Genomic DNA, 12,323 nt, shown 5'->3' on the forward strand with positions numbered 1-12,323 from the left:
CAGGCTTTGCAGCAGGAAAGCGACATGATTAAACTGTATTTTTAAAGTTTCTAGTGTTTCTTTTTTACTGCTGTTATAGTTATTATTGTTGCTATTGTTGTCATCGTTGTTTGATATGACAGAGAGAAATGGAGAGAGGAGGGGAAGACAGAGAGGGCTAGAGAAAGATAGATACCTGCAGACCTGCTTCACCGCCTGTAAAGCAACCCCCCCCCCCCCGCCACAGGTGGGGAGTGGAGGGCTCGAACCAGGATCCTTACACCAGTCCTTGCACTTTGTGCCACGTGCGCTTATCCCACTGTGCTACCACCCGATTCCCTTGTTCCTAGTGTTTCTTAAAGGATTTATTTGTTTATTAACACAAGAGAAACAACCAGAGCATCAAATGTGATGTTAGAGACGGAACTCAGGATTTCATGCTTTCAAGTTCAAAGCTCTAGTAACTGCCCTAATGCCCAGGCTGTGATGAAACTGTATTTTAAGAAATTGTTTTAGGGTGGGGGGTGGGATATAATTCACCCAGTACAGAGCACACTTTACTATGCGTGAGGCTTGGGTTCAAGGCCTAGTTACTACATGGGAGCATTATGTGAAAAGGAAGTTTCACTAGTGGTACTGGCAGTGGTACTGTAGTATTTCTCCTCTCTCTCTCTCCCTCCCTCCCTCCCCCTGTCTCTTACTCTTTAGCTGGAAAAAAGTCTACCAGATATGGTTAAATGATACAAGACTTGGTGAAGACTTGGAGAAAAAAAAAAGAAATTGTTATGGAACAAGCATGCAGCATGAACTGGAGTGTGAAGTAACAGACTGTGGCAATGATTCAAGCAGACAAGGACAACCCAAACCAAAAAGGTGCCAGTAGAAATGAAGAAAATGAAAAATTGGGGTCAGGCAGTGGTGTATTTGGTTAACTGTATGCATTACAGTGCACAAGGATCCAGGTTCAAACCCCTGGCCCCGGTCCCCACATACAGGGGGAAAGCTTTATGACTGGTGAAGTAGGGGTACAGGTGTCTCTCTGCCTCTTTTCTTCTTTATCTCCCCTCCTCCTCTCAATTTCTATCTCTATACAATAATAAATAAGTAAATGAATACAAATAGTGGTTTCTTAAAAAATGAAAAATAGACTTTTTAAAAGGCTTGATGGCACAATTCTAGGACAGAATGGCACAGAACAATTCAAGGAGAAGAAAAAGTTAAAATGATCCAATATTTTAAAATATGCTGGAAGGGGGGCCAGGTGGTGGTACACCTGGTGAAGCATACCAATTACAGTGTTCAAGGACCCAGGTTCAAGCCCCTAGTCCCCACCTGCAAGGGAAAAGCTTCACGAGTGGTGAAACAGGGCTGCAGGTCTCTCTATCCCCCTCTACCCCCCTACCCCCCTCAATTTCTCTCTGTCTCTATCCAGTAAAAAATATGCTTGGAGATTTGAATGGTAATATTAAGGTCAGAAGTGGGTCAACTATAACGTTGGGGAGGGAAAATGGTTGGTTTAAGATACTGAATTTGGGGGCTGGGCAATGGTGCACCCAAAAGAACATACATATTACAGAGCACAAGAACCCAGGTTCAATCCCCAGGTCCCACCTTGCAAGGGGAAACCTTCACCAGCATTGAAGCAGTGCTGCAGGTCTCCTTCCCTTTCTCCCTTCTTCATTCCCTATCTCCCCCTTCCCTCTCAATTTCTCATTGTCTTTATCCATCAAATAAATAAACTAGTTAAAAAATAAGAAAAAAAGGTATACTGAGTTTGGAGCTAGGTGGTGACACACCTGGATAAGCACACACCATACAATGAGCAAGGTACAGGCCTCAAGCCCCGTCCCCACCTGCGGGGGAGAGATCTTCATGAACCAATGAAGCAGATTTCTCTCTTTTTCTCTTCCTTTCTATACACCCCCTTCAATTTCTCTCTGTATCAAGTTTTAAAAAAAGGGGGGGATGCCACCAGTAGAGGTGGAATCATCATGTAGGCAACTAGCTCCAGCAATAGACCTTGAGGCAATTAAAAAAAGAAAGACAAAGATAAAGTTTGAAATCACGGTCCCAGATTTAACTTTTTTAATTTAATTTTTCATTTTAATTAATTTATTTATGGAGACAGAAATGGAGAGGGAAGGGAGATAAAGAGGAAGAGAAAGAGAAACACTTGCCAACAGTGCTTCACTGCTTGTGAAGCTGCTTCCCCCCCTGGAGGTGGGGGCTAGGGGCTTGAACCTGGGTCCTTGAGCATGGTAATATGTGTGCTCTACCAAGTACACCAACATCTGGCCCCTGGTTCCTGAATCTACAAGTTTATAAAGAAATAAGGTCCTTTACCTAGTGGGAGTTGTACTGTTATATGGAAAACTGGGAAATGTTATGCATGTACAAATTATTGTATTTACCGTCGAATGTAAAACATTAATTCCCCAATAAAGAAATTTTGAAAAAGAAAGAAATAAGGTCCTTTATAGAAAAAAAAAAAACACTGCACAGAGAATGGAGAAAAAGGAGTTGGAAGAAAAGGATAAATAATATATGATAACTCTAATACTCCTATGACAGAGAAATTACAGAAGTGGGCATTTTAGACATCTCAGAATTAGATTAACTGTTTTCTAAGGATCTTACATTATCTGATATAGAGAAAGTATCACTATCATTAAAAGACCAGTTCATCAAAGCCAGTAAAACTTTGCCCTAAACATTTAGACTTTTATAGGGAGGGACATTTGGATGTAGTAATAGGTGTATGTGTGACCTAGAAAGGAAGAGAAGATAGGACCATGGAAAAAATGGGCAAATATATACAAATATATATAGAGAGTTGTAGAAATAATAGTTAACCCATATCTGCAACCTTAGGAGAATTGTTGTAGCTTACAATGGAGGGAATAGGGATTCAGAACTCTGGTGGTGGGAATGGTGTGGAGTTATCCACCTGTTATCTTGTAATTTTGTAAATCAATATTAAATCACTAATAAAAAACTATTTATCAAAGGATATTATTTTTTAGTCTCAGACATATAATGTCATATATGATTTCTAGGTGAGAGAATGTAGAATAAAATAATTAAATAATTTTCAAAACTGTATTCATTGGTTATTGATTACTGGCTTGCTGCTCTTCAGATTTTGGCTTAATTCAATGAATACTATCAGTTACTACTAGCACCACTACTTCACACTCGTGGTTCCAGAGTCTTTAAGCTGAGAGGTTCAATCACAAGGATCTGAATATAGCTAAGTGTTAATGCTTAATTTTTCACTGAAAATAGGATGGTTCATTAAAATCTTCCCCATGGTTGTGGGAAGATTTTAATGAACCATCCAAATACATTCAATAGAATTTTTATAATTCAAAGCTCCTCCCCTTTGCAATTTTTTAAAATGCGGAAAATAGAGGAGAGAGGGAACAAATGAAGTTCCATTGCTGAGTTCAGTCATGTGAAATAATCTGCATGAAATTAACCTTTGGTGCCAGAATCATATTTGTCTGAGTAATAAATTGTCTCCTTAGTGATGAAATGAGTGGAAAAGTAAAACAATACACTAAGCTGTTATCTGAACATTGTAAATTATTTGCAAAAATCTTGGAAGAAAAATTGTGTTGAAATTGCTTCATCAAAAAAATCAGATCTAAAAATCTCTCCAACATTCTCTATTTTCTCAAAACTGTCCATGTTTCACGCAAAGGTCACAAAAGAACATTACAGTCAAAATACTGAACACATTAAAATGAAAGGCTATCACATGACTTACATATTATGTGATTTCATATATATTACTTGAAATTGAAAGTCAAATGGGATAGGAGAGCTATTACTAAAATCAGGTAGTATGACTTGATAGGGAAAAAATGGTTGCATTTTTAAAATGCAGTAAGAAGTCAGTTAAGGGAAAGAATATGGCACAATATTCAAACTTCCAATTATTTACAGCTCAAGCACATAAAAAATGAGAAAAGCACTTTCTGAAATCTACAGAACCACAAAAGTCTTCTTTTGCTTTGTAACTACCTTGTTTTATTTTCTCAAATATGATCCGGGATTTCAAATTTTTTAGTCACTACAAAATGTTCAAAGAAATCCTCAGTTGCTAGGGAAGAGAGAGAGAGAGAGAGTGTGTGTGTGTGTGTGTGTGTGTGTGTTACTTGCATATTTAATGTTTGAAAATATACAATCTTCTGAAGGCATCTAAAACTATCTCAGGGCTGAAAAGCTTTAGAAATAGGAAGTAACCTTCCAAGGTCACATGGTCAGTAAAAAGACAAGGCTGGGAAAAGCATACAAGAGCCCTCACTCTCATTTCACTATTTCTACTTATCCATAGCTGCCTTTCAACCTGAACCTCATCTAATTGCGTGATATTTAAGGGATGTCAGAGTGCACAGTTATCAAGACGTAAAGGATTGTTACATTCATCCATGCAGGGATCAGATGGGAAAAATGGATGGATGAATATGTGAGTGGATGGGGGGGTGGATATTATTTACAAAATATATCATTCTTCTATTTTGGAGAATCCCAAGTCCATGCTTTGTCACCTGTCACAGCAGTCACCCATGTTCCACTAGACAACAATCCTAGCAGTAAAGAAGCCTGCAGTTTGAAGACAATTCACTTACACAGAAGCAAAGACTACTGTACTTCAGTGCCTCTGGCTGCGAAACCTATATAGACCTATATATTCACTCTGTATTAGGCACTGGTGCATCACATTTGCATCCTCCTCACTTCTTTACACCTATCTTGGTTTCTCTATTTAGCCCAGGTGTCCTTTCCGTATGCCTCTTGTCAGCACTCCCCCATATCACTGTTCCTTAGAACACCTTCTTGTTCCTCTGCAGTCAAATTTCACTCCTCCCAAACCCCATGCATATAACCCCACTCGCTTACACAGTGATGTGGCCGGCGCCGCGCACCAATACAGGGTCTGGGGCATATCTCCTCAGATGCTCCTCACTTACTACCCGAGGCGGGGGCGGCGTCTCCTCCTCCTCTTCCTCCTCCTCATCTTCTTCGTCATCCTCGGTCCCTGATACCGACGACGACGACGACGATAACGTTGCCGCTTCTTCCTCCTCCTCCTCCTCCAGTTCCGAGATGGTGTCGAACTCCGCCATGTTGGGCAGCAGGATGCTCATCACGTGACCTCCGTGAGCGTGGCGGCGGCCACACTCACCGAGACTTTGAACCTACTGAGGTGCTGGGAGAGGAGGGGGAACGAAAAGAAAAGACGATTGGGGTGGGGACAGCATTTGAAGAGATGCGCCTGCGTGCTGGGGCAGATAATGGGAGGGGGGAACGGAGGCGGGGAAACAAGGAAGAGTTAGCTGTATCAGTGTACGCTTGCGCGACTCTAACGGAAGGGGGGCGTTAGAGGTGAACTCTAGGGAATTATCGAGGTCCGGTATGCAGGTGCTGTTATGCAACTCTGGGAATCTGCTGCTTGTATCAGGGAAATTTATATCCTCTCCTCCCTCTCTCTCTCTTTTTTTTTCTCTCTCTTTCTCCTTCCACATTAATAGTATTATACCCCTCCAGGGAAATCATATTCTGTGAAAGTGAGATTAGAACTTTATCCTGAATATCTCGATCTCTTACATTCAGAATTACAGTTTAAAAGATTATTGCTCTGTAACTTTGTCACATTCTTGGGGAGGCAGGGTCAGCATTTTTATTGGGTTAACTGAAGAGAAAACGCTCTATTACCCCTTCTACCTTTTTAAAATTGAATCGCTTTTTATCCTAAAGATAAAGAATATTCATTTTTCTTTTGAAGTTCTATCCTGTGTCTACTTTGGCAACGTAGTATTTGCAGTGTCAGATATGTACCACAGTGATCTTATTTTACTGGTGGGAAACCTAGATGCAGAGAGGATAAAGTATTCAGCTTCATCCAGTAACTAAATGACAAATTTATTTTTCAACTTCGGGGGGCTCTTCTGATTCCAAAAATCCAGTACTGTTAAGCCAAAAGGCTATATTGTTTGAAGTTGCTTGGAAAGTTGCTTTGTGGAGTGGTGTCTTTTAGAATATTTCTTGAAAGATGTTTGAATTTTGAAGGGAGAGTTTTCTTTGGGGGAGGGAGATCTAAGGAAATAGTAATCTAAGGAAATAGTAATCAGTGCTATTTATTTTCCAGACACTGACTTTGCACAGTCCTGTGAGGTAAGAATCACATATTTTACAGAGGGCAAAACCAAGTCTTAGAAAGTGGAAGTAATTTATTGAGGTCTATGGTGACCAAATATTTCCATTTCACATATTCTATTCCGGGTTCTCCACACACACTAAAATGGTGTAAAGACCACATAGTATCTCATACTAGGCAGTGGCATAGAAATCTGTGTCTTAATTTAAGGATCATTAAGACAGTAAAGTTCTACAACTGCTAAGTAATAAAGTAACTGTAATCCAGGTATTCTTCTATCAGCTTCACTGCTTTTTCTGCTGTACTACAACTGTATTCAAATTTGATAGTGAAATTGGAAAAACAAACATAGATAGCTATACTTTAGAATGAACTTTATATTAGCACTATAGCAGTGTTTAAAAATTAGGGAGGTACTGATCAAGCCATCGTTATTTAGGAGTTAGGAGTTATGCTATAAGGTGAAAAGAATTTGTTGTACTAAAAACTTGATTATTTCAGAACTTTTGAGGTGGTGCTGGTGGTGGCAGAGACTCAGAAGTATGATTTCACTACTCGCAATAGTTTTTCCATTCAGATAGAGAGGCAGAAAAAGAAGTAGAGACACTTCTTGGTGTTATGGAACTCTCATGCAGTACCAGAACTTCAATCCAGGTCACACACATGGCAAGGCATATGTGATGCCCGTGGGGTATCTTCCTGACCACCTATTTAGGAACTTTAAAAGTTAGCTGCTGCCAGTGAGATAGTTCATTTAGGAAGCCAACTGCTTCACCATGTACATCACCCGTGTTTGAGCCTCTGACTTCCACATTGGGGAAGATTCTATGCTATGTCACTCTCTCTATATTTTTCTTTTCTTTTCTTTTTATGGAGGGTGTTAATGCTTTACAGTGCAATCACTGACATACGCATAGTTTCATTATGTAATAGGCCTCCAAAGTTTTTTGTTTTTTTTTTCCTATCCTTCTTTCCCCAGAGTCCTTTGCTTTGGTGCAATACACCATGTTCAGTCCATGTTTGACTTTGTGCTCTCCCTCTCTGCCTACTTATTAAATCTCAATAATAAGTGAGATCATTTGATATTTGCCCTTCTCTTCTTGGCTTATCTCACTCAATATGTCTATCTCTTTTTCTATCTAAAATACTCCATCTGGAGAGATGAAGCCGTGATGAAACAAAAATACAGTTTTAAGAAAGCTCCAACCATATCAATAAGGAACAAATTCAGCTATTATTTATTATTATTATTGAATAGGGACAGAGAAATTGAAAGGAGAGGAGCAGATAAAGAGGGACAGAGATAGAGAGACACCTGTAATCCTACTTCACCACCCTACTTCACCATTAGTGAACCTTTCCTCCTGCAGGTGGGAACCGGGGGCTTGAACCTGGATCCTTACACACTGTCATGTGTACTCTTAACCAGGTATACCACTGCCTGGCCCCCAAATCTAATTTTTAATAGTCTGTAGGCCTTTATCCACTAGTCACTAGTTCTAATGAAATATATAGAATAATAAAATACTTCATAAGAGCCTCTGGCTGTATATCTACTTGTCTTAGGTATTACTATTGTGCTATGTGTCATTTAGAGAGTGAAATGCCTTAGACTTCAGATCAAATCAACATATTGCACCAGTTTTTCTTTTTTTCTTTATGATTAATAGTTTTATTTGTTTTTGAGGTAATCTTGGCTTATATGAATATGTTTCCAAAGTATGATTTTCCACCTCTTTACAATGTGTTAATATACTGCACCAAAGAAAAGGACTCTGGGGCAGTGGTGGTGATGGGGAGTGTTCAGGTCCTGGAACATGATGGCAGAGGAGGACCTAGGTGAGGGGTTAGAGTATTATGTGGAAAACTGAGAAATGTTACACATGTTACACATGTATTTTACTGTCGACTGTAAACCATTAATTCCTCCAATAAAGAAAAAAAAATGTCTTGCCAAAACCTCACTCCTCTTCAAAACACCAGTATCCCTCCACCAGTTCCACTGGATGCTCTCCTTTGGTACTCATCCCTCCTCCCCCAGTTCCCTTTGAAAACCTCAGCTCTGGAGTTCTAGACCAAAGTCTCATCTTCATTTGAGTTTATTTAGTCCCTTGCTTTTTTTTTTTTAATTTCCTGCACATGAGATAACATTCAGTATTTTCCTTTTATATAATTCCCTTTAATATTTTGTGTTTGTTTATGATAGGGACAATGAGAGAGAGAGAGAGAGAGAGAGAGAGAGAGAGAGAGAGACTGACTGAGACCTGCAGCCTGCTCTACCATTCATGAAGCTTCTCCACTCTAGGTGGGGACTGGAAGCTTGAACCCAGGTCCTCGTGCATGGCAATGTATGTGCTTTTTTTGGGGGGGGGCAGTTTGAGTAGGATGAATGTTAGTTCTTCTTTGAATGTTTTGTAGACTTCATTAGTAAAGCTACCTGGCTCTGGACATTTGTTCTTGGGGAGAATTGAATATTGATTCAATTTATGCACTAATGGTAGGCCTGTTTGAACTGTTTCTTCTTGGGTTAATCTGAGAAGGTGGTATGATGGGGTCATCTGTGCAGGGAAGTCTCGTTGGCATCATGTTAGTATCTGGAACCTGGTGGCAAAAAAAAGGATTAACATATAGAGCCAAACAAATTGTTGACTAATCGTGAACCTAAAGGCTGGAATAGTGCAGATGAAGAGTTGGGGTCTCCATTTTGTAGATAGTTAGTAGTCCTATTTTAGTTATATTCCGAAGAGCCCATGACTATACTAGTTTTTCTTTTCTTTTCTTTTCTTTTTTTCCTGAGCCTGACATCTGATATGCAGGTGGATCCGAGTTATTGTCTGGGGAGAAGATGCCATGGCTGGAAAAGACCAGAAAGCTGGGTCAGGGAAGAGATTATATCCCAAAGAGAGAGGCAGGTTGGGAGTATGGATCGACCTGCCAATGCCCATGTTCAGCAGAGAAGCAATTACAGAAGCCAGACCTTCCACCTTCTGCATTCCACAATAACCCTGGGTCCATACTCCCAGAGGGATAAAGAATAGGAAAGCTATCGGGGAGGGGATAGAATACGGAGTTCTGGTGATGCGAATTATGTGGAGTTGTACCCCTCCTATACTATAGTTTTTGTCAGTGTTTCCTTTTTATAAATAAAAATTTTGAAAAAGAAGAAGGTGGTATGATTCTAGTGTCCATTTCATCTTGCTCGTCCCATTTTTTTCTTTTTTCTTTTTTTTTTTTTTTGGCCAATGGATGCTCATAATATTCTGTTATAATCTTTTGTACTTTTGTATTGTCAATTATAATTTTAACTCTCACATTTCTAATTACTTTTTATCACATCTTTCTCTTTTTTCTTGGTGAGCCTAGCAAGCTGTTTACCTATTTTCTGTATCCTTTTTTAAACAGGAACTAATTTTATTTATTTATTTATTATTGGGTAGAGGCAGAGAGAGAAATTGAGAGGGAAGAGAGAGAGAGAGAGAGAGAGAGAGAGAGAGACACCTGCAGCCCTGCTTCACCATTTGTGAAACTTTTCCCCTGCAGGTGGGGACCAGGGGCTTGAACCTGGGTCCTTGCTCACTGTAATGTGTACACTCAACTAGGTATGCCACCGCTTGGCCTCTCTATTTTCTTTATCCTTAAAAAGAATGAGCTCTAAGTTTTTTTTTTATCCTTTGTATCACCATTTTCATTTATTTATACTCTTATTTTTTAATATTCACTCTTTATGTTGCCTTTTGTATCTCTTTTTGCCCTTTTTCTAGTTCCTTCAACTGGTATCCTAGGTTATTCATTTGCTGTTTTCCTTGTTAATGTGGGCATGCATTGTTATGAATATCCCTCTAATTTCCATTTTTTCTGTGCCCCATTGTGTTCATAGCTTGTCTTTTCATTGTCATTGCTACCCAGATAATTTTTCATTTCCCTTGATTCCTTCAGTAACCCAAATGTTAGTGAGAATCATATTTTTTAATCTCCACATTTTTGAAGTTTCTCCTTCACATTTTTTGTGGCTTGTTTCTAACCCCATACTATCATGATATGAAAATATACTTTCAGTGATTTTATTATAAACATATTTTAAGACTCTCTTTATGTCCCAAGGGTATAGGCAATTCTTGAGAATGTTGCAAGTGCATTTGGAAAGAGGTGTCTTTGTTTCCTTTGTATGATGTTTCTGTTAAATTTATCTTATCTATGGCTTCACTTAAAATCATTTAAAAATTTTTCAACAGCTAATTAATCGTGACTTACAAAATTATAAGATAATAGGGGTATAATTCCATACCACTTCCACTACCAAAGTTCTGTGCCCCCACTCCCCCGCCAGCTGTAATGGCTATGGTTCTCCCAGGGTCATAGATGTGGGTTGACTACATATAATATCCTTATTTCTTTATTTCCTTTTGTTTGGATAATGTGTCTCTTGCCATAAATGATGTGTTAAGATTTCTTCAAGCTCCATCCAAGATGGGGTGAAGAAGGTGAAATCACCATTTTTAATTTCTGAGTAGTATTCCATTGTGTATATAGACCATAGCTTGCTCAGCCACTCATCTGTTGTTGGACATCTGGGTTGCTTCCAGGTTTTGGCTATTACAAATTGTGCTCCACTGTCTGGCCCCTCATTTCTAGCCTTCAGAGAGTTCTCCAGACTGCTCTCCACAGGAGTTGGGCCAATTGACATTCCCACCAGCAGTGCAGGTGAGGAACCTGATTTTATATTTATCCAGTCATTCAGTGTTTTTGATTCATAAGTAAGGCTATCATTGCCTCTTATTGTTTATATTTCTGGTTCTGTTTTACTGTTTTTCAACTTGCTTAAGATTTTGCGGGGGTTTTTTTGTGTGTGTGTAACACCTTTCAACAAATTCTTGTAAAATAGCTCTGATAGTAACAAACTCCATTAGATTCTTTGTATCTGAGAAGACCTTTATTTAATCCTCATATCTGAATGGTGATTTTGCTGGATCAAATATTCATAACTGGCATTTAAGCATTTTCATTGTGCCTGTCATTCCACTCTCTCTGGTCCTCTACTTTCTGCTGAGAAACTTCACGAAAGTCTGATGACTTTAGTAAATTTACAGGCTTGTACAACTATCACCACAAACTAATTTTAGAACATTTTCTTTATCTTCAAAAGGATTCACTGTCCCATTTTCAGTCATTACCCTGTTCTCACCTCTAGCCCCAGGAAACAATTTACTTTTGTGTCTATTGATTTTTTTTCTAGACATTTCAAATAAATTCAGCCATCTGTGGTTTCTTTTGTCTAGCTTCTTTTACTTAGCATGATGATTTTGAGATTAGTTTGCATTGTGCCTTGTATGAGTATTTCATTCTTTCAAATAAGTAAATAGTATGTCCTTATAAGGATATTATGTTTTGTTTTCCATTCACTAATGGATGACTTTGAGTTAGTTTCATCTATTATATATTATGAAAATTCACATACATGGGTTTATGTTAACATATTTTTATTTTTTTAATTTATTTATTTTCCCTTTTGTTGCCCTTGTTGTTTTTCATTGTTGTAGTAGTTATTATTATTGTTGTTGTTGACGTAGTTATTGTTAGATAGGACAAAGAGAAATGGAGAGGAGGGAAAGACAGAGAGGGGGAGAGAAAGATAGACACCTGCAGACCTGCTTCACCGCCTGTAAAGCGACACCCCTGAAGGTGGGGAGTCAGGGGCTGGAACCAGGATCCTTATGCCGGTCCTGGCGCTTTGCGCCATGTGCGCTTAACCCGCTGCGCTACCGCCCAATTCCCCTATGTTAACGTATTTTTTTTTTCTCTAGGGTAGATGCTTATGGGTGGGATTTCTGGGTCATTTGATAAGACTGTGGAATGTAGGAAACTATCAAACTGTTGTCCAAAGTAACTCAGTTTTCATTCCACTAGAAATGTATGAAAATTCCATTTTCTCCACATCCCCTCCATAATGGTATTATCTATACTTCTTTTTTACTGCAGCTAATCACTATGAGTATGAAGTGCTGTACATTTGTAGTTTTGTATACCTTAATGGCTAATAATATCGATCATCTTGTTATATATTTTTTGTCTATTTATATACCTTCTTCAATGAAATCTTTTTTCAAACGTTCTGCCCCATTTAAAAATAGTTAATATACTTGAGGGGCTGCAGTTTTAGACTTGCTGAATAAATGAACACTTA

At 38.8% G+C, this 12,323-nt stretch overlaps 1 protein-coding gene and 1 long non-coding RNA gene across 2 annotated transcripts in view; one reads left to right on the forward strand and one right to left on the reverse strand.

Annotated features, from left to right (window-relative positions):
* Positions 1–5,132, reverse strand: part of CHIC1 (cysteine rich hydrophobic domain 1) — a 77,747-nt gene extending 72,615 nt beyond the window's left edge. The window contains exon 1 of the mRNA XM_007526065.3: positions 4,885–5,132. Coding sequence (XP_007526127.1) covers positions 4,885–5,132 — 248 coding nt within the window. The remainder of the gene's footprint in view (positions 1–4,884) is intronic.
* On the forward strand, positions 5,049–10,845 carry LOC132535779 (uncharacterized). The gene is made up of 4 exons (XR_009547486.1): positions 5,049–5,191; positions 6,134–6,159; positions 8,940–9,018; positions 10,726–10,845. It is a non-coding gene; the product is annotated as an uncharacterized LOC132535779 (long non-coding RNA).
* The last annotated feature ends 1,478 nt before the right edge of the window (positions 10,846–12,323 follow it).

This window comes from Erinaceus europaeus, chromosome X (assembly GCF_950295315.1).
Source record: "Erinaceus europaeus chromosome X, mEriEur2.1, whole genome shotgun sequence".
Taxonomy (NCBI): Eukaryota; Metazoa; Chordata; class Mammalia; order Eulipotyphla; family Erinaceidae; genus Erinaceus; species Erinaceus europaeus.